This window comes from Amyelois transitella, chromosome 2 (genome assembly GCF_032362555.1).
Source record: "Amyelois transitella isolate CPQ chromosome 2, ilAmyTran1.1, whole genome shotgun sequence".
NCBI lineage: Eukaryota > Metazoa > Arthropoda > Insecta > Lepidoptera > Pyralidae > Amyelois > Amyelois transitella.
Window position 1 is genome coordinate 799435 of NC_083505.1, and position 27761 is coordinate 827195.

A 27761-nucleotide genomic window follows, 5' to 3' on the forward strand; every position below is an offset into this window, starting at 1 on the left:
TTCGAACCCGGGACCTCCGGTGTAACAGACAAGCGTACTACCGCTGCGCCACAGAGGCCGTAAAAGGCATTAAGTCCACCTATTGTATTTTACAAATTGTAATTGTAACAATAAAAAAATAACTAAAAAAAATATGCTGAGACAAATTATAAGCATTATAGAATCATTTTGATTTCTGTGGTTAGCGTTCTCCATTTAATTCGAAGCTCCATGACCGCGGCTCATACGAGTCATACAATGATTAATGGGAATGAAAGCCGGCGTTTTCTAATTTTACGGCTTCAGGGACGTCGTAAATTTTAATGGGAGACATTAAATCGTGATGGCTGTTAATGCTCCTGGGTATTGTTTCTATAGTAGGTAAGAGTTTCTTTGTATAAGTTCATCATCAAAGCCATTTTTGACTTGGTACAAATAAATTTTAGGTACTAGATGAGAACCGTCTACTTATTTCATACATTTATTACATACATACATACATAAAATCACGCCTCTTTCCCGGAGGGGTAGGCAGAGACTACTAGACTTATGTCATGACTTTGTTTTTTGTTGATGGTCAGTTTCATTTTACACTAGCGTTATGGAATAAATTAAATGAATTTATTTATATTTGCATCCGATGTCGGGTAATAAAAAAATTCAATTTTGAATATTTGACTAAATTTTAAAATCATTGCAATGAACTGAAAATTAGCTGAAGAAAATTTCAATCCAAAATTACGAATTCTTCTCTCTTTTTCTCGAAAAGAGAATCATTCATTCCATGACCTACAGCTTCAAATAAAGATTCTTTGAAAGATACAAATCGCTTTTATTAAATTTTCAGTAACAGAAGCAATCTTAGAACAATTCAGCTATTAAGAAAATACATAAAGCTATAGATTATATTAGTATTAGGTTCGTCGAGCTTTCATTGACTGTCATCACCTCCACTTGTATCTTGGCCAAAGTTTATTTTTAATCAAATAGACACCATTCACTGCAGCACTATACTTATGAAACGATTGAGTACCATCTCTACGTCCACGGCTATATCAAGTCTCGTGACCTCCCAAACATTTCACTTTTGAATTGATTTCAACCACGAACAGGCTATCATTCAGTGGGATTTCGTCACAGATCGTAAACTAACTCGTAAACCTCTACAAAGACCGTTGTGCCCGGTTATGTTTCAATAACTGTACCGTCATACAGTTCCTTACATATGGTCATGGTCGTCTATATCCCTTGCGGTGTAGACAGAGCCAACAGTCTTGAAAAGACTGAATGTCCACGTTCAGCTATTTAGCTTAATGATAGAATTGAGATTCAAATAGTGACAGGTTGCTAACCCATCGCCTAAAAAAGAATCCCAAGTTTGTAAGCCTATCCTTTAGTCGCCTTTTACGACATCCATGGGAAAGAGATGGAGTGCTCCTATTCTTTTTTGTATTGGTGCCGGGAACCACACGGCACAGTTCCTTTGAAGTATAAAATGCTATTCTACCATACACATTTACATACATACCTAGAACCACGCCTCTCCCGGTGGAGTAGGCAGAGACTACATATTTCCACTTGTCCACGATCCCTGCCTAATTCTTTTTCTTCATCAACATTTATAAGATTTTTCAAGCAAGCTCATCTGTTTCGGGAACTATTGACCTGACTTTTTGTCAATTTGAACAAGGTACGATCTTCTAGGCCTTTGGGGTAGACAGAGCAAACAGTCTTGAAAAGACTGATAGGCCACGTTCAGATTTTTAACAAAAGTTCATTGTGAATTTCTTACTTACTGTAAAAATTTAATTTTTGTGAAAAGATACGCAAAATTTTATACGGTCGTTTTGGGAATTTTCGTGCATTAGTCGTGACTGCATACCTTAAAACCACTCCATCTCGTTGCCATGGATGTCGTAACAGGCGACTAAGGGATAGGCTTATAAACTCGGGATTCATCTTCTAGGCGATGGGCTAGCAACCTGTCACTATTGGAATCTCAATTCTATCATTGAACCAGGCTGCTGAACGTGGCCTATCGGTCTTTTCAAGACTGTTGGCTCTGTCTACCCCGCAATGGATATAAACGTGATTATATGTATGTATATTATCTACATGAAAAGAAAGAGTGATTTCTAATAAAACTGCCGGATATAAGACATTTAATATAATATTTTATCGCCGATCATCACTATTCGACATAAATTATAATCTAATTGAGACTGCTTATTGCCGGATCGTTATATCTATGGCCGTGAAATTATCGCCTTGTCGTAACAGGGCTTCATAGAACCTGTTGATATACAGTAGCAAAATTGCAGAAGTGTAACATTGTAATTAAGAAAAAACAGATGAAAGTTGCAGTGGAAAAGATCGAAATTTATTTCCTCATTATTAGTTTATTTCAGCAAAACGTGATGTCTTTCTGTTTTTCTATTATTATTATAAAACATATTAGCTTCATCATCATTATCAGATTGCCTTCCAATGGATTGGATTATTATAATCAGGGTAATCTTCATCATTGTCATTTTCTATATCGACTAGGTCAAATTTTCCATACATACATACATACATACATAAAATCACGCCTCTTTCCCGGAGGGGTAGGCAGAGACTACCTCTTTTCACTTGCCACGATCTCTGCATACTTCCTTCGCTTCATCCACATTCATAACTCTCTTCATACAAGCTCGGCGGTTTCGGGTACTTTTGACCTGACCCTTTACCAGGACGTCCTTAATTTGATCAAGATACGTTCTAATTTTCCACTTTTACTTAATTGAGGTTATAAGTATTTTACTCGACCATAGGGGTTAACATCTGTGACCTCTATGTTTTGTGCAGTGTGTGAAGCCGATGCACTCGCATTAGCGGGTCCAACAAGCGGATCGTATTCCTCGGACGTTTTGGCGTGATTTGTTTACATTTGAACATAATCCGAGTGTGAAATGTTTAGTTCCCAATCGTGGTGATATGTTAATGTGGATTTGAAAGCAAATGCAGTTGGTTTAAATGTAAAATTTTCAACCGGCTTCGATGAAGGAAGTTCTCTTGTTGAACTGTTGTTTCTGAGTTGTATGTTTGTGATTTTCTGTCTTATGATATAATAAGGATTTATCCTATTTAATATTATATTATTTTCCTGCAACTTTTAAATACTTTTTCTCCACTCGCTTCCGTAAGGATTATGAGAAATCCTATCTAGTAGGTAACCAAATACTCGATAAATAAAGCTATTTATCTATCACTATAATTATCAATTTATATATCAATTCTATCATCAAGCCAAACACCTGAATTTAATGTGGCCTATCAGTCTTTTCAAGAGTGTTGGCTCTATCTACCCCGCAAGGGATATAGACGTAATTATATGTATGTTTGTATTAAATATCACTTACGGTGCAAAGTGCCAAAATTGTTTTAAAAAATCTTGATCGCTTCGTGCAGTTAGCTTATGGCTTCATGGTAAAGCTATACAAAAATGTAAGCTTTCTTAAATCATTGTTTTTCGCTGTAAGTACTTCCAAATTAATCTTTATCGTTTTCCAGAATATTTTCTTTTTCACCTTTCAATTCTTTCCATATCATAACGGTAGCCAACCAAACCACCGTATCTAAATGGCCATAACCAGATCCTAACTACGATAACATCTCTAAATTATGCATAATGATGGCCTCTCCGAAGCCCAGGGCTCCATTCAGGGTCCCAGTAATTTATATCAACTCTAACAGCTATTTTATATCTATTTGTATCTTCAAATCACGTATTTTACGAGTCGCTTTGTTGTGCCGCCATGTTTCTGTTTGACTTAGCGTTGGTATATCTCTTTCAATTGGTTATTTTAATTAAAAAGAATTAGTGGCATTACTGTTATCTGTAATAACTTTTCGTCTAATAGGATGGAAACATTTTTCTTGCGGTTTTTTTTTTTTTTTTTTTAATAAAGTCTGTCTTTTTTTAAAAGTAGAAATTGAATATTATATTTGTCGCCATTTTTACTTTGATTTTTAAATGTTGAAATACTTTTAATTTTCCCTGTATATATTCTATAATAACATACTTTTATTTCGTGTTTCAGTTTATCCTGACGAGATCAAATCTTTATATTATTATTAATGATATTATTTGTATTTAAATTACCTGACCTTACAAATAATTTCAAACAAGCTTTCGGCAGACAGCTAGTGTAGTATTTATTAAAAAAAATCACATCATCGTCGACTATTCTTTCTAATTAAGCAGCCGACTCGGCAAGAACCACAGAGAAATATTTCGAAGAATAATTTTCATAAACATTATGAAATAAACAACACGTAAGGTCCACAATCGTTTATCATAAATTTGTATGGAATATGTTTAAGTATGCATTGAAAAGGCGTGAGTGGTATAAAACGGTTTGAAGATGTGATCCTGTGAAGCTTTGATAAGAAATATAAGTGCGGTTAGGGTTGGGTCTGTATAATAATTATTATAATTCCTGTTGTTAATAATGTTGTGCCGTGTGGTTCCCGGCACCAATAAAAAAAAGAATAGGACCAATCCATCTCTTCCATGGATGTCATAAAAGGCGACCAAGGTATAGGCTTATAAATTTGGGATTCTTTTAGGCGATGGGCTGGCAACCTGTCACTATTTGAATCTCAATTTCATCATAAAACCGTACAGTTAAACGTGGCCTTTCAGTTTTTTAAGACTGTATTCTCTGTCTACCCCGCAAGGTATATAAACGTGATTATATGTATGTATGGAGCCCCTGCTTTGTAATAAGGATTCAAATAACGCCCTACCGGTTTGAAGGCCTACAATGGTCCTATGAGGATGATTTTATTCATATCATTGTGAGAACTGAATGAAATAACATAGCGTGGTCTGTCTGACAACGGTCTCGACTTTCATAAAAATTAATGACAACTAGGGTTTAAAATCTGTGGGAGATCTGTCACTTAATTTTTTTTAGTTTAATATATATTTAATTACTCAATTTAGAAATTACATGAAATTATAGCTGGTTGTTCTTCTTGCTATTTATTATAAGAATTAAGATTGAAATGGAGAGTTTTTTTTTGTTTGTTTGTAAAGAAATTAAAAAACAGTTATTGCATTAAGAAGAATGTGTACAATGGCGGACTTATCCCAATTGGGATTTCTTCCAGTCAATCGAAATATAAAGGGAAATCCATAAACAAAAAGGCAGCGCACATAAAAAGCATGGAGGATGCGATGATTGATAAATATTTTTATTCAAAATTCTGCGGTAATAGATGAATGGACGATATCAACATGTTTTACAGTGTAAGACAAAATAATTATGAAGAAAGGACAAGACTTTGCACAACAATGGGATACAAATAAAGACATACATATAATCACGTCTATATCCCTTGCGGGGTAGACAGAGCCAGCAGTCTTAAAAGACTGATAGGCCACGTTAGGCTGAATGAAAGAATTGAGATTGAAATAGTGACAGGTTGTTAGCCCATCGCCTACTAACCTTTAACGACATCCATGGGAAAGAGATGGAGTGGTCCTATTCTTTTTTGTACTGGTGCCGGGAACCACACGGATGTTAAAAGTAGGGTAAAAAGGACTGACATTTGTAAATAAAGTCTGGACACACCCAAACAGGATAGACAAGTCTCACTCATTTGCAAATCAAATTGTTGTTTCTAGTTAAATGCATGAAGACGTCTGAAGTTAAGGCTATCATTGATCTATGAATGATATTATGAGCTGATTTGAAAAAGTTTTAGCGTCAGTTGACTGCCTGGCGTAAAACCCTTGAAGAATAGGGAATATTTTCTTTTTCTGAAAGGATAAATACATTAGACGTATGTGATATCTCCTCCTGTGATTTGTTACATTAATTTACAAATTGTAGTCCCTGCATAGCATCAACATGCGGGAGTGTGCCCAGAAGGCTGGCAGCATTGCCAATTTGAATGGTAATACTGATTCTCTGAGCCAGATAATTTCCAGAGATATAGCATTTATATAGCGGTATCACCTGATGATGAAAAAAAGTTTCCCTCAGAGTGGGACCACTCCACCTCTAACTTGAGATGACGTAAGAGGCAACGAAAGAGAGGCAACTGACCATAGAACTTTGCCTATAATGGTGTCATATAACCATTTCTTTCTACATACATACATACACATATGGTCACATCTATATCCCTTGCGGGGTAAACAGAGCCAAGAGACTTGAAAAAACTGAATGGTCACGTTCAGCTATTTGACTTAATGATAGAATTGAGATTCAAATAGTGACAGGTTGCTAACCCAACGCCTAAAAAAGAATCCCAAGTTTGTATGCCTATCCCTTAGTCACCTTTTACGACATCCATGGGAAAGATACGGAGTGGTCCTATTCTTTTTTGTATTGGTGCCGGGAACCACACGGCACATTCACATTTCTTTCTGTCCCAAGTTATGAATGTCAGCAGTCAATACCTGGAAAGATTCAAAATCATATCACAAAGGTGGTCTATGTCGACCAATCCAATGCAATGCATAGAAACACCTTAGCTCAAAAACGGTCTGCCTTTTCGGAGTCTCTAACATCTCAGCGCACCTCACTACTTTACCCTATAACTTTCAGCAGACTGAAGAGTCTGTATTCTGTATGCTGCCTATGATAAGGCTCTTCCAGTAGCTACATAGCCCTCGCAAATATAAACTGCTGGAGTCGACAAGCTAAAGAACAGTACATACATATGATCACGTCTATATCCCTAGCGGGGTAAACAGAGCCACCAGCCTTCAAAAGACTGATAGGCCACGCTCAGCTGTTTGGCTTAGTGATAGAATTGAGATCCAAATAGTGACAGGTTGCTAGCCCATCGCCTAAAAGAGGAATCCCAAGTTTATAAGCCTATACCTTAGAACAGTTACGGTAGCAAACCCTTAATTGGAGTTCCCGTACAGACGCATGATTACTGAGAACTCACACTTAAAATTAATGTAATAAAGCACTCTCATTAATGCTTCGTTACGCAACAAAAGACTTAAACCAACCAAATTCGGCATCACACATTTGCACAATAGACCATGCATGGCGGAAGGCGCCTACCGGCTCCTAATATGGCTAACCTAACGAGGCATGCGCGGCCATACACGGGTATACAATCGACGCGCCATCACAATTCGACCGGGTAATGAGTACCACGCACCTAAAGCTATGGCCTTATTATCAATTTATCTGGAATCGACCGGCTTTCCAATGTTTTGTTGGCAGTTGCTCAAATTCTTGAAAATTGTAGATACAGTTCGTATTTCGTAGCATCTTATTCGTCACCTGACCTCATCGTTTTCTTATTTTATCAAATCATCCTTATCCTTATGTTATCAAATCTAATTTCCCGATATGATTTTGAATCTTTCCAGGTATTGACTGTTGTCATTCATAACTTGGGCAGAAATAAATGCTTATATGACACCATTATTGGTCTACATTCATTCATGTTTTTTAATATAGACAATGTGCATTCGTCCACGATTTAGATTTTAGAGATCTATATTTGTAAATTGACGTCCGATGAAAATGCTGAAGTGTAGTTTGTTCCGCCGCTTCTTCTACACATGCATGCGCTTTGGAAGCGGTAGTAGTTATAATTAGATTTAAGTGATGTGACGTCAATAAGTGATACCTTGTTTCCAATTTTGAAAATAAATCCATTCTATTCTATTCTGTTCTATTGGCAAAGTTAGAGACATTGACCGCCTCTGTGGCGCAGCGCGTACGCTTGTCTGTGACATCGGAGGTCCCGGCCAGGACATGATGAGAAAAGAACTTTTTTTGACTGGCCTTGGTCTTGGATGTTATCTGTATAAGTATTTATTATAATATAGTATCGTTGAGTTAGTATCTCGTCACACAAGTCTCGAACTTACTTCGAGGCTAACTCAATCAGTGTAATTTGTCCCGTATATATTTATTTATTTAGTTTAGTTTGGATTCGTTTCAGAGACGTCATTGGCAACGTTAGGAAGTAATCGTTGGTAGTAATACAATTTGAGAAAATTCCAGTCTTTTCTTTCCAGTGTTAGAATTTACCACTTAACGGACATTTGCTATGAATAATTAGGAATTTATTTTGGGCGATTTAACCTCAGAATGTAAATGTCTGTGGTAAGTCCAATGACGACAAATAGACCGCTCTTTTAGTTAGTCCTGATGATTTTAATAAATATTGATTCAATTGCTATCAAAGATAGAAAGCTTTGCCAGAAACAGTTGGATAATACTGTAAAGTTTGAAAGATGAAAAGGTTTGTTGATTAATACCGGTCTTTTAATGAAAATTGATTATGTCGTCACAATTAAATGCCAGGGTCAAAATTGACCTCCCAATTTGTCTGGGAAATATATTGCTTCTTATTCATTTTAAAGATCACTTAAGTACGTATAGGTACTCCACATGTGCATTATAACTTGAGCGTACAACATTTTAATTCAAATCAATAACTTGAGAGCGGAAGATCTATACCATAAAATTTTACAGCTTGTCAAACAACGATTGGTAACTATCCCATGAGATTTCATTTTATAGTCATAAAACTATACTTGAACCAGTTCAATATTAATTTCGTGGCTGTATATGTCGATCTGTCGTTGCCTGCTCGCCATGTTTTTTTTTATGAAGCTATTAGAGGATGCGTCACGTCTGGGTCACAGAGCGTGGGAATTGAAAAAAGAAATGTTTTGAAGGGAAAGGTTTTGAGGTTATGTTTTTATTATTGTAATTAGGATGTGTTAATCTGAAGTGTTAATAACATATTTTTTCAGTTTCTTTTTATTTTATTTTTGTTGTACCCATTATTAAAACAATGAATAGTGTATTAGTTAGTTAGAATTAAAATGTACAAAATGATTTATTTATTCATATATTTATGTACATCAAGGGAAAAGTAAGAACAGAACTTAAACTTAAGAGAAATTTTGAACAAGTGCATGCAATAAATGAATTGAAATTAAAGTTAACAAGTTTTCCCTGTTCCGAAAGATAACTCAAAAGGTTCTTCTTTAAGAGAGGCGGAATCATTATGATTTGATTAATCTATTGCATGTTAGCGGAAAACAAAATTGACGCGGAAAGAAACAGTATGTTGTTATTTAAGTTGCATCATCTTATCCCTTTTATGAATAAATTCTTCTTACTTTGTTTTTTACTTTATATAATTTTTTACCATGTTCATCTATATATTTACACTTAATTCTTTTGCATCACATAAATTTATTTTTTTACATTAACGCAATTAAACGCTACACATCTGACATAATAAAATCACATTTTCCAAGAACTTTCAAGCTATTAAAAAGTAATATAACTTTTTGACTGTCTGTTCCTCCATTTGTCACGGGCCACGTCGGTCGCTGGCAAAGGTTTTAAGGCCATAATGCCATAAATTGTTAATGAGGACCCTTTAGATTTGACGCCAGGTAAGGGCACCCGCGGAGAAACATTATCAACAAAATGGTAGGGCGCAGATGTGACATTTCCTATTTTGAGTAATATTACGTATATACTGTCTTTATCAGGTGAGAAAGTGACTGCAGAAATCATACATACATTTTAATCATGTATCCCTTTCTTGTAAATACTGATAAGCCACGTTTAGCTGTTTGGCTTAATGATAGAATTGAGATTCAAATAGTGACAGGTTGCTAGACAGACCATCCCCTAAAAAAGAATCCCAAGTTTGTAAGCGTATCCCTTAGTCGCCTTTTACGACATCCGTGGGAAAGAGATGGAGTGGTCACCGTACGGCTATTAACTTTAATTTTTGATTTTTCAACGAATCACACTTCTAGAGTCTCATTAATTTGTGACAACAGTTTGTCACTTAAAATGTGCACCCTTAAAAGGCAATGTTTGCTCCTTGGATGCATGTCTTTAATTGTTTGTAGTTATTTATTGCGGTGACTCATTGTTGGAATGTGTTCTGAATGAACGAACATGTTCCCCTTTCTATTGCTGGATAAAAATAACTAACTTGAGTAGATTTTTTTAAATATATTTTTGTTAATTAATGATATTGCCGTGTGGTTCCCGGCACCAATAGAGAAAAGAATAGGACCACTCCATCTCTCTCCCATGGATGTCGTAAAGGGCGACTAAGGGGTAGGCTTATAAACTTGGGATTATTTTAGGCGATGAGCTTGCAACCTGACACTATATTGTACGTCCTTATAGAATTGAGACTCAAAATCTCATTCTATAAGGACGTACAATATATGAACGTGACATTTTAGTCTTTTAAAGACTGCCGGCTCTGTCTGCCCCGTTAGGGATAAAGACGTTATTATATGTTTGTATGTAATAATTGGACAGAACCTTCTAAAGCCATTGTGTCGCTCCGGGTTCGTTAACTCCCGTCTGAGACGAAAGTGATCCCTTAGTCGCCTTGACAGAAGAGATATGAAAATGTTTATATTCTAAACTACCGACAATCTACTTGGAATTCCCAATTGAATGTAAGTACATAAATTGAATACAGTACATAAATTAAATTGATTCGTTGCGCTGTCTGAGTCAGATTCCCGCAACAAAAGCTTTAGCTTAGAAGCTGTCAACTGAGTGGCCGCCCCCGGCGCCGGCGCTTACAAAGTTACACCTGCGCTGTATTGCAACGTACAATCACGTCTTTATCACTTGCGGGGTAGACAGGGCTAACAGTGTCGGAAAGACTGAAGGGCAACGCGTTCCACTGTATGGCCCAATGATGGAATTAAGACTGGTAAGCCAATCGCCCAAAATAGAATACCAAGTTTATTTATACGCATATATCTAGAAACTAACACTATTTCTTAGACAGCCTCTGTGGCGCAGCGGTAGTACGCTTGTCTGTGCCACCGGAGGTCCCGGGTTCGAATCCCAGTCAGGGCATGATGAGAAAAGAACTTTTTCTGATTGGCCTGGGTCATGGATGTGTATCTATATAAGTATTTATTTTAAAATATAGTATTGTTGAGTTAGTATCTAATACAAGTCTGGAACTTACTTCGAGGAAAACTCAATCAGTGTAATTTGTACCGTAAAAAAACTATCTCTAAATTTCCTGTATTAGTAAGAAAGTGAGTTATTAATATAATAAATGAAGCTTTTTATTTATCTTTCCCTAACCTTTATTAAAATTAATTAAGTTTTACAATCTGTACGGGAAGAGAAGCTGAAAACCTTAGTCGCCTTTTACGACATCCATGAGAAAGAGGTGGAGTGATCCTATTCTTATGTGCAGGGAACCACACGGCACCTTGAGTTTTTTGAGGACTTGAAATTGTTATTCGCCACGCACTCGATTCTCGCAAATATTCAGTCGATTCACGCAACAAAAGTTAAGAGCTTCAAAGCTGTCAATCTAGTGGCCGCCCCCGGCGCCGGCGCTCACAAAGCTACACCTGCCTTGTATTGTAAGGTTATGTTAAATTGTTTCATTCTTTGTTCCGCCTTACACGCACGAACACAAACAGGCGCTTGCGCACACGCAAAACGCTTACATACATTCACACACACACACATACCATAAATAAATAGATAGAATAGTATAGGTTTATTTCCAAAATCGGATACAAGGTATCACTTATTGACGTCACATCACTTAAATCTAATTATAACTACCTACCGCTTCCAAAGCGCATGTGTAGAAGAAGCGGCGGAACAAACTACACTGCTGCATAATAACTCATAGTAAGTGTGTAAACATTGTTATCACTTCGAGCAGCCTGACTCCCATAACACCTAAAGTAGAAGCCAGTACCTACAATAATATCAGTAACAAAACTTAGAATATTTTATTTCATATTTGAAACTTCTACACTGCAGCATAATCTATTATCCTCTCAGGACAGGAGACCATACATATAATCACGGCTTTATCTCTAACGGAGTGGACAGAGTCTATAGCCTTGAAAAGACTGAAAGGCCACGTTCACTTGTTGGAGAAACCTTAAGAGTGACCTTAACCGACGATCTTGCATGAAGAGAATGATGAATGTGGATGAAGCGAAAGAAGCACGTAAATACGCAGGGATCGTGTCAAGTGGAAATATGTAGACTCTGCCTACTTTTCCGGGAAAGAGGCCTGATTGGTATGTGAGACCTCCAAATCATGTAAGTAAGTACTATTATGTTGTCGATTTATGTAAGCTGTTACTCATATCATATCAAATGAGCCGTCATCGAAAATTATTGATAAGAGTGTGAGTCGCGGTCTGATTCATCAACTCTCAGCTAAGGATTACCCCATGATTACTCATACCCACGTACACTAAACAATACACGCTTATATCACGTACGGAGTAGACAGAGCCTTTAGTCGCGAGGCTAAAAGGTCACGTTTAGCTAGATGACTCAATGATAGTATTTTAAATTCACAGACAGAGTCATGTTGAATTTAATTTGAATGGGCTAAATTTAATTCTATTTCGCAAAAACGAATGTCCATTTTTTAAGCACACACACAAATAATCACGTCTATATTCCTTGCGGGGTAGACAGAGCCAATAGTTTTAAAAATACTGATAGGCCACGTTCAGCTGTTTGGCTTAATGATAGAATTGAGATTCAAATAGTGACAGGTTGCTAGCCTGATCCTGTCGCCTAAAAGAAGAATCTCAAGTTTATAAGCCTATCGCTCAGTCACCTTTTACGACATCCATGGGAAAGAGATGGAGTGGTCCTATTCTTTTTTCCAAAGATGCCGGGAACCACACGGCATTTTTTTAAAGCATTTACTTACAATATGCGCATGAACTGCTTCTGAAATTAAGACATGTAAAATAGTTGCAGTTTTTATTTTAGACTCAATAATTATAACCACACTGTATTTTTTACCATCCAAAGTATTTCTGTTAGTGCTCTCCTACATTTTCTCAAACAAATATTATATGTAGTACTATTTATTGGCTAAATTTCATCGTGCTACCCTCTGCTGTGTCGGTTGATTATCTTGTTTGTATGTCCGTCTATCACCATGCAACGCATGAATTTTATAACTAAATGTAGAATAGAAAAAAATTATTTTCAAAATTGGATACAAGGTATCACTTATTGACGTCACATCACTTAAATCTAATTATAACTACTGCCGCTTCCAAAGCGCATGTGTAAAAGAAGCGGCGGAACAAACTACACTGCAGCATTTTCATCGGACTGTTGGCTCTGCTACCTCGCAAGGGATATAGACGTGACTATATGTATGTATGGTAGACGTAGACTTCTGCTGAAGAAACATTCCTGTTAAGTCTCATTGGAGCCAAGATCTGCGAACAAGATTGATATCATCTATCGATGAGTATGACGAATCAGCTACCGTATCTCGCGAGCCGAGACAAAAACCCATGTCCATATTTGGGACGGCTAATGAGCCGGTGCGAGCCACCGCTCCCACGGGCACTGACGTTTTTATTCCCCCTTACTCCCCTTTTGGTCGACTCTAACTATCCCTGTCGCTTGTTATAGAAATTCTATGAATACTGCGCGTCCAGTTTTTTAAGAATCATGTTGGTATGGTCGGTGGCGTTGAGTTGTTGTTTAGTTTGCAATAGTTTAGTACATACATATGGTCACGTATATATCCCTTGCGGGGTAGACAGAGCCAACAGTCTTGAAAAGACTGAATGACCACGTTCAGCTGTTTGGATTAATGATAGAATTGAGATTCAAATAGTGACAGGTTGCTAGCTGATCGTCTAAAAAAGAATCCTAGTTTGTAAGCCTATCCCTTAGTCGCCTTTCTCGACATCCATGGGAAAGAGATGGAGTGGTTCTATTCTTTTTTGTATTGATGCCGGGAACCACACTATTTGAATTTCAATTCTATTATTGAGCCTATCAGCTGAACGTGGCCTGTCAGTCTTTTAAGACTTCTGGCTCTGTCTGCCCCGCAAGGGATATAGATGTGATAATTTGAATTAATGAATAGTTTAGTTTATTTTTAAAGCGCTAGTCTTAAAATTTGTTAAAATCTACATATTTGACGTGCTTCAAGGCATAAAGGCTACCTATTTCTAAGATATGAACTTATTTACCAAATCAAATCTGACCAGAGTACGTGCTACAAAAAGGTTAAGTCAAGTTCAAATCTGCAAACATTGATGAATGTGCGATTTGAGCATAAGAAGTTAAATCGGTCTTCGATCGAGTTGAGACTATTGGCTCTGTCTACCCGTCTTCTTCTGTCTTCTCAAAGGGGGCGTAGGCAATATTCAATCAAGGCTCCCCACTTATTACTTTACTATGTTACTTTACTACATTTTTTTTGACAATTTACACAGATTGAGTTAGCCTCGAAGTAAGTTCGAGACTTGTGTTACGAGATACTAACTCAACGATACTATATTTTATAATAAATACTTATATACATAACATCCAAGACCCAGGCCAATCAGAGAAAGTTCGTTTCTCATAATTCCCTGACCGGGATTCGAACCCGGGACCTCCGGTGTCACAGACAAGCGCACTACCGCTGCGCCACAGAGGCCGTCAAATTGAAAAGGTAATTTCCACTTCGCGGTCAATTCTTAGCATTTCCAAGGAACTATTACCCAGCTTCTCCTGAACGCCCCCGGTTTCTGGTGTAAATAGAAACAAACCAACCCAACCGGCAAGTAAGGCCGGTTCGGTAAACACCACACTTATTTTAAACAAGGAAGCCATGCTCTGAGGCGTCAGGTTTAAGTGTCTTTATAAACATACCAGTGTTAATAAACGGAGCAATTACTTTGGAGTAAGGTTTCGTTAATTTCTCACGTTTAACATACATACATACATGTATGTTACATATACATACATACATTTGGTCACGTCTGTATCCCTTGCGGGGTGGACAGAGCCAACAGTCTTGAAAAGACTGAATGGCCACGTTCAGCTATTTGGCTTAATGATAGACTTGAGATTCAAATAATGACAGGTTGATAACCCATCGCCTAAAAAAGAATCCCAAGTTTGGTGAGCCTATTCCTAGTCGCCTTTTACGACATTCATGGGAAAGAGATGGAGTGGTCCTATTCTTTTTTGAATTGGTGCCGGGAACCACACGGCCACACGTTTAAAGATAGTGCTAATTTTAACGTGGAAATTAAAATAGAAAGGCACTTTTGGTAAATAACGCTACGACTCCAGGAACTCTTGAGGAAACTGCCATCAGCTTCCTTTTTTTAAAGAATTAACCGTTTTTTCATTCTCGAGATAGGAATGGCCGGGAGACTAGGTATACCTAATCTGAGGCGTTCATCATAATCGCGCGATAAATGACAGCTGCTTCTCTTTGTATTTGTGAACGGGACAGCGATGAAAACGGCGTCGCGAGTGTCATTCTACGGGGTTTGGAGTCGGTTTTATTTATTTGATCTTTTCGGAATGAAGGGATAATCTTGCCTAGTAGTGTGTAACCTGCTTAACATTAGATCAATTCAGTTTTTGTTGACTTTGACGTTCTTTCCATGCCTTCTGCCTGCTCATTAAAATTGTCCATTAATTAACACGCTAAATTTAAAAAAGGCTCCACACATGGAACGACTTTAGGTGTAAGCATAGGTATATATTTAAGAATTTCTTTAGAGATAATAAATAAATATATACGGGACAAATTACACAGATGGAGTTAGCCTCGAAGTAAGTTCGAGACTTGTTACGAGATACTAACTCAAAGATACTTTATTTTATTATAAATACTTATATAGATCAGCATCCAAGACCCAGGCCAATTAGAATAAGTTCTTTTCTCATCATGCTCTGACCGGTATTCGAACCCGGGACCTCCGATGTCACAGACAAGCGCACTACCGCTGCGCCACAGAGGCCGTTATAGATATATAGGTGTACGTACGAGTACATAGGTGCTTAATGCCAGAAAATCGTTTCTTCTTGTTGCAAATATCAACGATTTACTAAAGAAATGAGGCAAATGAACCTCCATTTTGAGCATTATTTTATGACAACAAAGGCATCTCACATTGTCTCAAATTTATTTCACCTTTAACAGCTCCTCTGAAACGCTAATTGGTCATAACTTTAAGGCAAGAAAATCTATTTGCCCAAGTAAGTTCTCCTGAGACATAAACCGGCCGCAATTATTTCAGCACGACATTTAACTGTCCAGTACAGTCTTGAATTAATTTTAAACGAGGGTAACAAATAACCGTAGAAGTGGCTTGACGTCGAGATATTGTGGGTGACTGTATCTTGCAAGTGGTGGTACGATACTCAGATGACGGAAAATATGAAATGTGACATCAAAGTCAACGAAAACTGAATTGATCTAATGTTAAGCAGGTTCGGGACTATAAGATGAGTGAAGGATAGGATTGAAGAATGGAGATATCCATCTCTTCCTTCATGTAATCTTTATCTAATAATATTATTTCACGAGTCTTCGATTTTTATGATGCAATCTAACCAAGCTAGCAAAATGATGATTAAGACTGAATAAATAAAAAAATCTTACCCCAATTCAGCTAAGAAATACGTATAAAAGCTCAAAACAAAACTGCGTAAGTTTTATTAAGGAATAAACTTAACGTATGTGATAAATACATAATAAACACTTATATCCGGTCCATTACATAGAGACAATATTCCTTAATAAATTGAGGTTAATAAAATATTTGATAAAAAGAAATTAAAGAAAAAAGTGGAAGTATTAGCTACTTTCGTCCGCAGTTACGATGAAAAATTATACATATGTATATCGAGCATTCCCTTTGCAAACTTCAGTAATATCTCCCTTGTTTCCATAATCTACGTTGTGGCTATTAACAGCGCGTGTGGTCCCACAGACTGACACGTAAATAACGTTTGGTGGTGGTCGCGTTACTTGACCCCGAGTGCGAATACATGCCCATGCTGGTCATGTAGCGATGCAGTTGTCGACGTCTGAATAGGCTGGTCTGGAGCGAGATCGTTTAACAATTTATTAAATACTAGCTGACCCGGCAAACGCTGTTTTGCCAATTATTTTTATATATTATTACGGAACCCTATTTTTTTCCAAAATAAAATATAGTCTATGTTACTCGTGGATAATGTAGCTTTCGAATGGTGAAAGAATTTTTAAAATCGGTCCCGTAGTTTTTGAGCCTATTCATTACAACCAAACAAACAAAGTTTTCCTCTTTATAATATTAGTGTAGAAATATTAACCTATTATTTCTTAGTAAGATTAAAAAAATATTTACATATATATGCTTTATCTTTATCTAGGAGGCCCGCGACTTCGTCCACGTGGTATAGTTATTTCGGGCATCATTGAAGCCCTCAAGGATTAATAGTTAACCCCTTCTTTCACATTTTTCATTATTTCTTCGCTCCTAATAGTTGCAGCGTGACGGTGTATATAGCCTAAAGCCTTCCTCGATAGATGGTCTATTCAACACAAAAATAATTTTTCAATTCAAACCAGTAGGTAGTTCTTGAGATAAGCGCGTTCAAACAAACAAACAAACAAACTCTTCATCTTTATAATATTACTAAAGATGAATAAGGTATTCAAAGACCTACCCAAAGGTACTCTTTCTCTCTGGTTTTGTCCAAACTTTCCTCAGTATATCGTGATGTATCGCATACACGTCGATTTAGCTAGACTTTCAGCTTTGAAACCAGTGACTGCGTGAAGAAGATTCTCGAGGAATAATTATATCATGCTGGAATTAAAAATAATTAAATAATATTTTAAATAATTTAAAAAAGTAAAAGTAAAGTTCTTTTTTTCCTCATTTTCAGTCCGACATGAAAGATGCGCAGAATTAGTTATACTTAACAACATAACTTAATGGCCTCATTTAAGCTGCAAAGATTTTATATCTCCAAGATAAGATTTCTTTGAGATGCGGCGCCGGCACACGTGCCTTAGCATGGATAGTTCAAACTAGACTAGTCGAGTTGACTCGGCCGAGTTCATTTCGATCTACATAGTGCGTGCCGGCTGCTTCTCTTACCGCGTGTTTAATTATGAACTAATGAATTGGTTTGCCACTTAAAATAAAATAAAATAAGACGGGATAAATAAACTTTTGTTATTTGAAACTAAAAAATCCCGTTCCCGGCACTAATACAAAAAATAATAGGATCACTACATCTCTTTCCCATGGATGTCGTAAAAGACGACTAAGGGATAGGCTTACAAACTTGGAATTCCTTTTTAGGCGATGGGCTAGCAACCTGTCACTATTTGAATCTCTATTCTATCACTAGCTGTTGCCCGCGACTTCGTCCGCGTATATCGATACCTATATCGATCAATGTGAATCATGAAACCATAGTGCTCAAGCGAGCCTGCCTATTGTCTAGATACCAAAGCTGGCGGACTGTGAAATTATCGATTCCAACAGATTTATCGAGCTCTTTGTCTTACAATCGGCTTGCATTTGCTATGTGAAGCGAAACGGCTGTCTTTATGCAAATTGCATTTTGTAATTATTTGAGTACGCTAGTTGCTGTTTATACAGCTACAGTATAGTTTGTTCCGCCGCTTCTTCTGCACATGCGCTTTGGAAGCGGTAGTAGTTATAATTAGATTTAAGTGATGTGACGTCAATAAGTGACACCTTGTATCCAATTTTGAAAATAAATCTATTTTATTGTATTCTATTCTATACACGTAACGAGGTAAATCGATTGTCGGAATTCTTTATGGTTAAAAATTTTAAATGTCTGTGTAATGCCCAAATTGAATTTTCTAGGGAAATAATATTTTACTTTTCTTTTATTAGACGACTAAGTGATAGGCTTATAAACTTGGGATTCTTCTTTTAGGCGATGGGCTAGCAACCTGTCACTGTTTGAATATCAATTCTATCATTACAGCTGAACGAGCCCTGTCAGTCTTTCAAGACTACTACTGGCTCTGTCTATCACGCAAGGAATATAGACAATTATAAAAATAAAAATATATTCTTCAAATTGAACGAAACAATAATGTTTCATCATTCGAAATCGATATTTTATTATTATATGTATCAAGTAGGTACTTACTTACTAAGTACATCAAATACAAATATTTTCTTATAAATCACTCATACACATCATTGATACATTTATAATGCAATTGTCATGTCATTGACCGTACGTAGGTATCGTAACACAATCTCGAGTGAGCAATTATCACCGGACCCTCAAGCTGATGGTTTCAACCAGGTGGTCCTGGGTTCACACCTGTTGCAGCCGCCGGCGATGCTTCGTCTTTGAAGATAATTTATGTGAGGAAATGGATGATGTTGATTCCATTTTTTTTTTTAAGAAAAACTACTTTGTACTCGTAACTTCGTCCGCGCGAATTTAGCGCCACTTACTTAGAAGATTGTATGTCAGGATGTCAGTTTGGATGTTTGTTACTCTTTCACGCAATAACTACTGAATCGATTACGATGAAATTTGGTATGTAGGTAGCTGAAAACCCAAAACAATATATAGGCTACTTTTTATCCCGGAGTCACGGCTATATCTCTTGCGGGGTAGACAGAGCCAACAGCCTTGAAAAGCCATCTTCAGTTATTTGATAACAGAGTTGAGATTCAAATAGTGACAGGTTGCTAGCCTATCGCCTGAAAGAAGAATCCCAAGTTTATAAGCCTATCCCTTAGTCGCCTTTTACTACATCCAAGGGAAAGTTAACAAAACAAACATCACGTCTTTATCCTATCCAAAAGAGCCAAAGAAAAAAAAAAGACTAAAGGAGCTAGTAACTTATAAAAAATCTTTTATTTATTCCTAAGCGAGTATTCAAAGTTAACAGCGGAAACAAGAAACGGGTTGCGGCCACTTCACGATCAAATAAAGCTTTCAAAGCTCGCCCGTCTGTTTGTCTGTCTGTTTGTCTGTCCGACCCTCCTAAAGTGGAAACAGGGTTCTTTAATAGCGTTAATAGAGTGAGTATGGATGTTTTAAATTCACTGCATTTAGATATTTTTTTTTATTTGTAGCTACAAGACAAATAAATATTATTTACACAAACGCCGTGTGGTTCCCGGCACCAATAAAAAAAAAGAATAGGACCACTCCATCTCTTTCCCATGGATGTCGTAAAAGGCGACTAAGGGATATGCTTACAAACTTGCGATTCTTTTTTTAGGCGATGGGCTAGCAACCTGTCAATATTTGGATCTTAATTCTATCATTAAGCCTGAACGTAGGTACCTCAAATAGCTGAACGTGACCGATCAGTCTTTCCAAGACTGTTGGCTCTGTCTTCCCCGCAAGGGATATAGACGTGACCATATGTATGTATGTATGTTTCCCTTTTCCTTTCCCTTAATTGACTTTTACAACCTGGGAAGAGTTGTAGTGAAGGTATTTATAATTTTATTCGATCGTATCGATTTTAAAGTAACGTCATTATATAGAATCTTATTCATTTTACAGAGCACAGAAGGAATTTCTTGCTCTGTGGTCCATTCACACTCCCGCGAATAAACATATCACTGCCAAGATGGCGCGATAGGCCTGTCATCTCAATTTACAATCCTTGTATTTAAGAGCATGTCGTAAGATGATAAAGTTGTATGCTGTCAGGGTCTTTGTAAATTGGAAGGCTTATACCTTAGAAAATAATGTTATGAGATTAAAGAGGTCATTACCTACTTAAATAATAAGAGATAATAATTGATAATGTACTTCCTATAGCTACAAATAAGTAAAGTGAAAATAAACTCTTGACATTGTTTCATGAATTTTTTTAAATATTTATGGTAGCTAAAGGTTTGCCTTGCACGTAACCAATCATACATTTCGCTACAAATTTGTCCTGTTTTTAAGACACAAACGCAACAGCTCACAAAAGATCTTTGTTCCTTTTCACAGGAGATGGCCATTTCTATTGACATTAATTTCACCTTTTTTTGCCATTGTACTTAGCTGCAGCTACTATCCGTTTACATAATATGTTTCTTTGAAATACCTGGTTGACTGGAAGAAATCCCTGACAGGGATAAGTCCGCCCTTGTACATCGTTATTTGTAATGTAATTTCATGTACTATTTATATTTTGTTACGTACAATAAAGAATTTACAAACAAACAAACAATTTCACAATCGTCGTAAGTTGTTCTATTCTAAGTTTAATTAATATTGTAAAGTTGACGTTGTTGAAGAAAATGCTGCAGTGCAGTTTGTTACCGCTTCTTCTGCACTGACGCCTTGGAAGCGGCAGTAAACTTAGTTTTTAAGTAATTTATTTGACGTCAACCAATGTTGTTAAACCATACGTTTTGACAATTATTAAGCGATATATAGTATCCTATAATAATGAATAAAAATTTCGAATTTGAATTTTGAATTTGAATTTTGTTCACAAGCGCAACAATTTGTCCGCAGGTCGGGCGCTGTTAGACCGGCTGACGAGTACCAATGAAGGCGAGGTCATATTGTCGAGCGACAGCGGACTGCTGCCCGCTCCGCTCGACGTGGCGCCATACACGATTGTCGAAGCGAACGCCACGTGTGGCACAGATGGCGCTGAGGAGTTCTGCAGGGACACGCCGGCCAAGTATGTAATGTACCTACATAATTAAGTGCTCGATTATAGTACAAAATAGTTACAGAATAGTCCCGGCAGTGCCGTGTGGTTCCCGGCACCAATACAAAAAAGAAAAGGACCACTCCATCTCTTTCCCACGGATGTCGTAAAAGGCGACTAAGGGATAAAGCTTACAAACTTGGGATTCTTTTTTAGGCGGTGGGCTAGCAACCTGTCACTATTTGAATCTCAATTCTATCATTAAGCCAAATAGCTGAACGTGGCCATTTAGTCTTTTCAAGACTGTTGGCTCTGTCTACCCCGCAAGGGATATAGACGTGACCATATGTATGTATGTATGTAGTTACAGAATAATCGATTGTTCTACTGAAGATTGTAAAAGATTATGATATGCATAGGTTGTGAAGCCGCCTTAGTCGCCTTTTACGACATCCACGGGAATGAGACAAAATGCCCTATTCTTTTTTTATTGGTGCCAGGAACCACACTGCATTATATAGACTAGCTTGCATTAAATAAGAGTGATGATAATCGAGGAAGCGAAAAAAGTTTGCAGGGATTCTCATTCCTGATAAAATTATCTTCTATAACAGACGGGGCTTGGCTTGCGACGTGTGCGAGGGTCTCGACGGTTCAGCTTCGCGCCGCCACCCAGCTTCGTTCGCCGTGGACGGAGACCCCAGTACCTGGTGGCAGAGCCCTACGCAAGCCTCGGGGGAAGAATACGCCCATGTGGAGTTCATAGCAACTCTGCCAGCTGTAAGTATCTTTTTACCTCTTTCTTACTAATATAATAAAAACGAACAACGGAGATATTAAGCCTGTTTGGCGAGGGAAGATTAGAAATAATTATGGCATTCTATCAGAATGAACATAAACAATGAAGCGGCCAGTTTTTACAAGGGTGGGGACTGTTTTGAATTAATATCGATATATTTTGAATTAATATCGATATATTTTGAATTAATATCGATATATTTTAAATTAATATCGATTCCGCTATAATGCACTGGTAAACAGAAATTCACCGTGGAGCCACCCATGGTTTTCAAAATAGTCCAAAAACCTTGAACTGATTTAGATTGGGTATACGGTGGTCAAAAAGGATTCGCTTTATGTAATTAAGTACCTGACGTTATAACCTGTGTATTGTATCATAGACAGAGCCTGGGCTCCTCAACAGGGGGGATTTATCGGAGTACAGACGTCAGGAGAATGATAATAAAAACATTTAAAAAAATAAATATATACGGGAATTTGTCCCAACACAGATTGAGTTGGCCTCGAAGTAAGTTCGAGACTTGTGTAGCGAGATACTAACTCAACGATACTATATTTTATAATAGATACCTATATAGATAAACATCCAAAACCCAGGCCAATCAGAAAAAGTTCTTTTCTCATCATGCCCTGGCCGGGATTCGAACCTAGGACCTCTAGTGTCACAGACAAGCGTACTACCGCTGCGCCACAGAAAGAGACACCATAATTATGTCCTATTGCGCCGTTTGAGAGCTTTAACACAAGGCAACATTCTACATAATTTTGTTGTGTATTCTTACGTAATGAACTTCCCGTTACATCTCGCATTTACCGCAAATGGTCATACTTACATCATTTACATTTACTTCCTGTAACACCTCACATTGTCGCCGGGTCGGATGCGCAAGCGCGGCTACCATTTTAGGCGCCCGCGCAGACTCGCCGCTGCGCTGACCCGTGACCTCACGCGTGGGCGCACTGTTAGCGGCGGTTCATGTTTGCTTTATATTAGTTACTAACGCTATGTGAAAACTAGGTTTTAACTGAGACTTAAATTTTTAAATTCTTTCGAATATTTTTTTTACTCTTGGCACTTTATATATGACCACTCCATACCTCACCATACCACCATATATCACCTACCTTACTAATAAATAAAGTTGCGGACAAATGTTACTAGTCCTAATAATATTATAAATGCGAAAGTTTGTGAGTATGTCACGATGTCAGTATGGATGTTTGTTACTCTTTCACGCAAAAACTCCAGAACCGATTACGATGAAATCTGGTATGTAGGTAGCTGAAGACCCAGAATAACATACAGGCTACTTTTTATCCCGGAGTTTCCGCGTGATTGATTCCACGCGGACGAAGTCGCGGGCGGCCTCTAGTTTTGTTTAAATAAGCTATTTTTTTCTGGAAGTTACCACGGGCGCGAACGCCCGCACCAAAGCTAGTATCTCATAAAATTACATTGTATAAGAATGTAACTCTTTATCATCTCAGTCAATATCTGCAAAGGGCAATGGCGATAGTTCGATGACCTATGTTTCCTTTCTCGATACAATTGTGTTTTGCGGTCATTGTTGCCTGGGAATTTGGGAATTCCGGGAATCTGGTGATCTTTATCCTTTTTCAACCTTCTCGGTGTTAGACCTACTTTTACCGAGATACATTGATTTTATACTATAAAGTGCCGTATGGTTCCCGGCGGTCCAGTGGACCATACCTATTCAGTAAAAGCATGTGTCGGCCAAAACCTACTTTTTATAGGTATTTCCTACATAGTTATATGGACATCGCCGGTAAAAGACATTGTAGCAAAATGCATACTATTTAAAGAGTACAGTCTCTCAAAAAATCATTAAGGACCTCTTGATATATTTTTCATGGAATTCGTAGAGGGCGACTTAGGGAAAGGCTAATAAACTTGGGATTCTTCTTTAAGGCGATGTGCTAGCAACCTGTTACTATTTGAATCTCAATTCATCATTATTGGGCCATACAGCTGAACGTGGCTTTTCAGTCTTTGCGAGGCTTTCTACTCTTCAGCAGTACTTTCGTTTTAGATTCCCACGATAATTTATCACTATTAGAGATTCGATTACTACAATCTTACAATACAAATTGTGCAATAACCCAACACTACAATCACATCACTACATCGACACAATCCGGTGTATCCACTGACCTCTATAATGTACTCTGGACCACAGATTTAAAAACATTACCTGTGTCTGGACTCGATATTGGCGATGAAAAAAGCGCTTACTGATTTTCGCCATTTGGCGCTAATTAAACTGATATTGTAACAAAATTTCAGAACATTCTGTTTATTTTTTCTGATGTCAATCAATGAAGTTTGTGTTCCATGGATTTATATTACAAAACAAAAACTAAATGCACTTAGCATTTTTTCACACTTTCATAATTGTATGATTAATTTATTAATTTTATTATCACGACGGCAATATTTACTAAATGTCATTTTATTATCCGAAACACTCGCTTCAAATGGGTGTCAAAATTTGCCTGACATTTTATGCAGATTAATTGATCCAGCGCACTTGTGTTATTCACGTCAGTGGGTTTATAAGTGACCGGTCCTTAATTACACAGAAGTGGGCACTCAATTACACCGAGCCGAGCCGAGCCGAGGCGAACTTACGTTCATTCGACTAATTGTAGAGATCTTTAAAAACACATAAATTGTCGCTGTATTGGTGTGGACCGCTGCTTTTGGCTGTTCAAAAATTATTGTTAATAGCAGCTTAAAATAAATTGACGTGCCGTGTGGTTCCCGGCAGTGCCGTTTGGTTCGCGGCACCAATACAAAAAAGAATTTGGCCACTCCATCTCTTTCCCATGGATCTCGTAAAAGGCGACTAAGGGATAGGCTTACAAACTTGGGATTGTTTTTTTTGGCGATGGGTTAGCAATCTGTCACTATTTGAATCTCAATTCTATCATTAAGCCAAATAGCTGAGTGTGGCCATTCAGTATTTTCAGGACTGTTGGCTCTGTCTACCCCGCAAGGGATATAGACGTGACCATATGTAGGTATGTGTGTAATAAATTGACAACTAAAGACTGATTTCTAGTGCCGTGTGGTTTTAACACACTTAAGAATAGAAACACTCCAAGTTTATTGGTGGAAATTAAAACATAATATTAAAATTAGTAATCAAATAAAATATGGTCAGCACCAATGATAATTATGATTGATTAACTTAAGATTTCCTTATAATTATTTATTAGATAACACCAGTTTACGTTATTGATTAAGTTATTGGTGATTCTATTTTAAATTATTTTAATCTGATAACTGTTGTTTAGAGATAATTGACAAATGGAAAAAGATTAGGTATAAAATCGACGGCATCTGTCGCGCAGCGGTAGTACGCTTGTCTATGAGATCGGAGGTACAGGGTTCGAATCCCGGCCAGGGCATGATAAGAAAATAACTTTCTCTGATTGGCCTGGGTCTTGGATGTTTATCTAAATAAGTATTATCGTTGATTTAGTATCACGTAACACAAGTCTCGAACTTACTTCGAGGCTAAATCAATCAGTGTAATTTGTCCCGTACCTATATATTTAAAAAAATAACAAAATAACAGATAAATAATAATATGGCTATGAAAATTTTTTTGTCCTCGGGTTATTAATTCATCATATTGCATAGTATTTTCTCGTCCACATATCTAATTTGAGCAAACATTATTCAAATCCATAGTCCTCATTTCAAAGATGACGTTGTTCAAGAAAATGCTTTAGTGAAGTTTGATACTACTTTTTTTTAAACTGACATTTAAAAAAAAAACAAAATCGAGTGATTCTAATTTTGTAAAAATAACTTATATATTCTGTAATCTTAATATTTTGTGATCAGCGTCAGCGCAGATTGCACTACAATAGCTGCCGCCGGCTTATCTGAGCAGAGACAATAAATCGTAGATGCGCGGGCGCATGCTATGACTATGGCCACCATGAGCTTTGGCCTGATAGGAAAACCGAATTTCAATTATAATAAATATGTTCATGTTATTGATAAACTATATCGTTTTTTAATATCGAGTGCTATCTGGTTCAAGGAATATATTACTTCCGAAAGTTTGGTTTATTTTAATATTTTATTAATAGTTCGCCGTGTGGTTCCCGGCGCCAATAAAACAAAAAGAATAGGACCACTCCGTCACATTCCCATGGATGACGTAAAAGGCGACTTCCAAGGCTTTTAAACTTGGATTCGTCTTTTAGGCTAGCAACCTGTCACTATTTGAATCTCAATTCTATCATAAGGCCAAGCAGCTGAACGTGGCCTTTCAGTTTTTTGAAGACTGTTGGCTAGGTCTACCCTGCAATATAGTGGGATTTAGACGTGATCATATGTATGTATGTATGTAAAGTTTTTTTATGAAATGTAAACTTGCAAATTCGACGGCAAGACGGCTCAATTGAGATTCAAATACTGACAGGTAATAGCCTACAATAAGAATCTAACATTACCGTTAATCGCCTTTTACGACATCCATGGGATTAGATTTATTGAAAATTATCCTGAAATGATTGCTCATTTACTTACACTGACTGCGTCAAAGATTAGTTTTAATTTTTTTATAGTTTTAAGACGATTTCTCTTACTGATTATTTTAATACCCATCTGTATCTTTATTTTAATTATTGTTTTATCTTTAAATTAGAATCAAAATACAATAAATCATGTCTAGCTGTTCGTACATACATACATACATAAAATCACGCCTCTTTCCCGGAGGGGTAGGCAGAGACTACCTCTTTCCACTTGCCACGATCTCTGCATACTTCTTTCGCTTCGTCCACATTCATAACTCTCTTCATACAAGCTCGGCGGTTTCGGGTACTTTTGACCTGACCCTTTACCAGGACGTCCTTAATTTGATCAAGATACGTTCGTCTAGGTCTTCCCACTCCGACCTTTCCCTCCACACTCTCCACTTAGCTGTTCGTAAATCTATTGAAATTAGTTTGTTTTGGAAAAAATATAAATATCTGGAATTTTTTATTAAAATATTTACGTTTGCTTAAACGGACTTGTTATATAATTTATTCCCAAAAAAAAAATCATGGATCTCTAAATAAAGTATTTGTCCGTTCTTGTCTGTTTATCTGTTGCGCAGCATGACATGAATGGCCGGGTGATATGGAAAGGTAAAAATGTGGAGTAGCCATACCACTTAAATTCTGTAGATAACCATTTTGAATGTGAAGGGTGGAAACATAAATAATGAAAGGAATTTAGATACACAGAATTCTAAAAATCTACCTAATGCGCTATTATGAGATTTTTTTTACTACATACATACACATACATACATACATATAGTCACATCTATATCTCTTGCGGGGTAGACAGAGCCAACAGTCTTGATGCGACTGAATGGTCACGTTCAGCTGTTTGGCTTAATGATAGAATTGAGATTGAAATAGTGACAGGTTGCTAACCCATCGCCTAAAAAAGAGTCCCAAGTTTGTAAGCCTATTCCTTAGTCGCCTTTTACGACATC

At 37.1% G+C, this 27761-nt stretch overlaps 1 protein-coding gene across 1 annotated transcript in view; it reads left to right on the top strand.

Moving 5' to 3' along the window:
* LOC106136854 (laminin subunit alpha lam-3) overlaps nucleotides 1–27761 on the top strand; it is a 148665-nt gene that overhangs the window by 14633 nt on the left and 106271 nt on the right. Inside the window, exons 2-3 of the mRNA XM_013337515.2 lie at nucleotides 21291–21462; nucleotides 22047–22212. Coding sequence (XP_013192969.2) covers nucleotides 21291–21462; nucleotides 22047–22212 — 338 coding nt within the window. The remainder of the gene's footprint in view (nucleotides 1–21290; nucleotides 21463–22046; nucleotides 22213–27761) is intronic.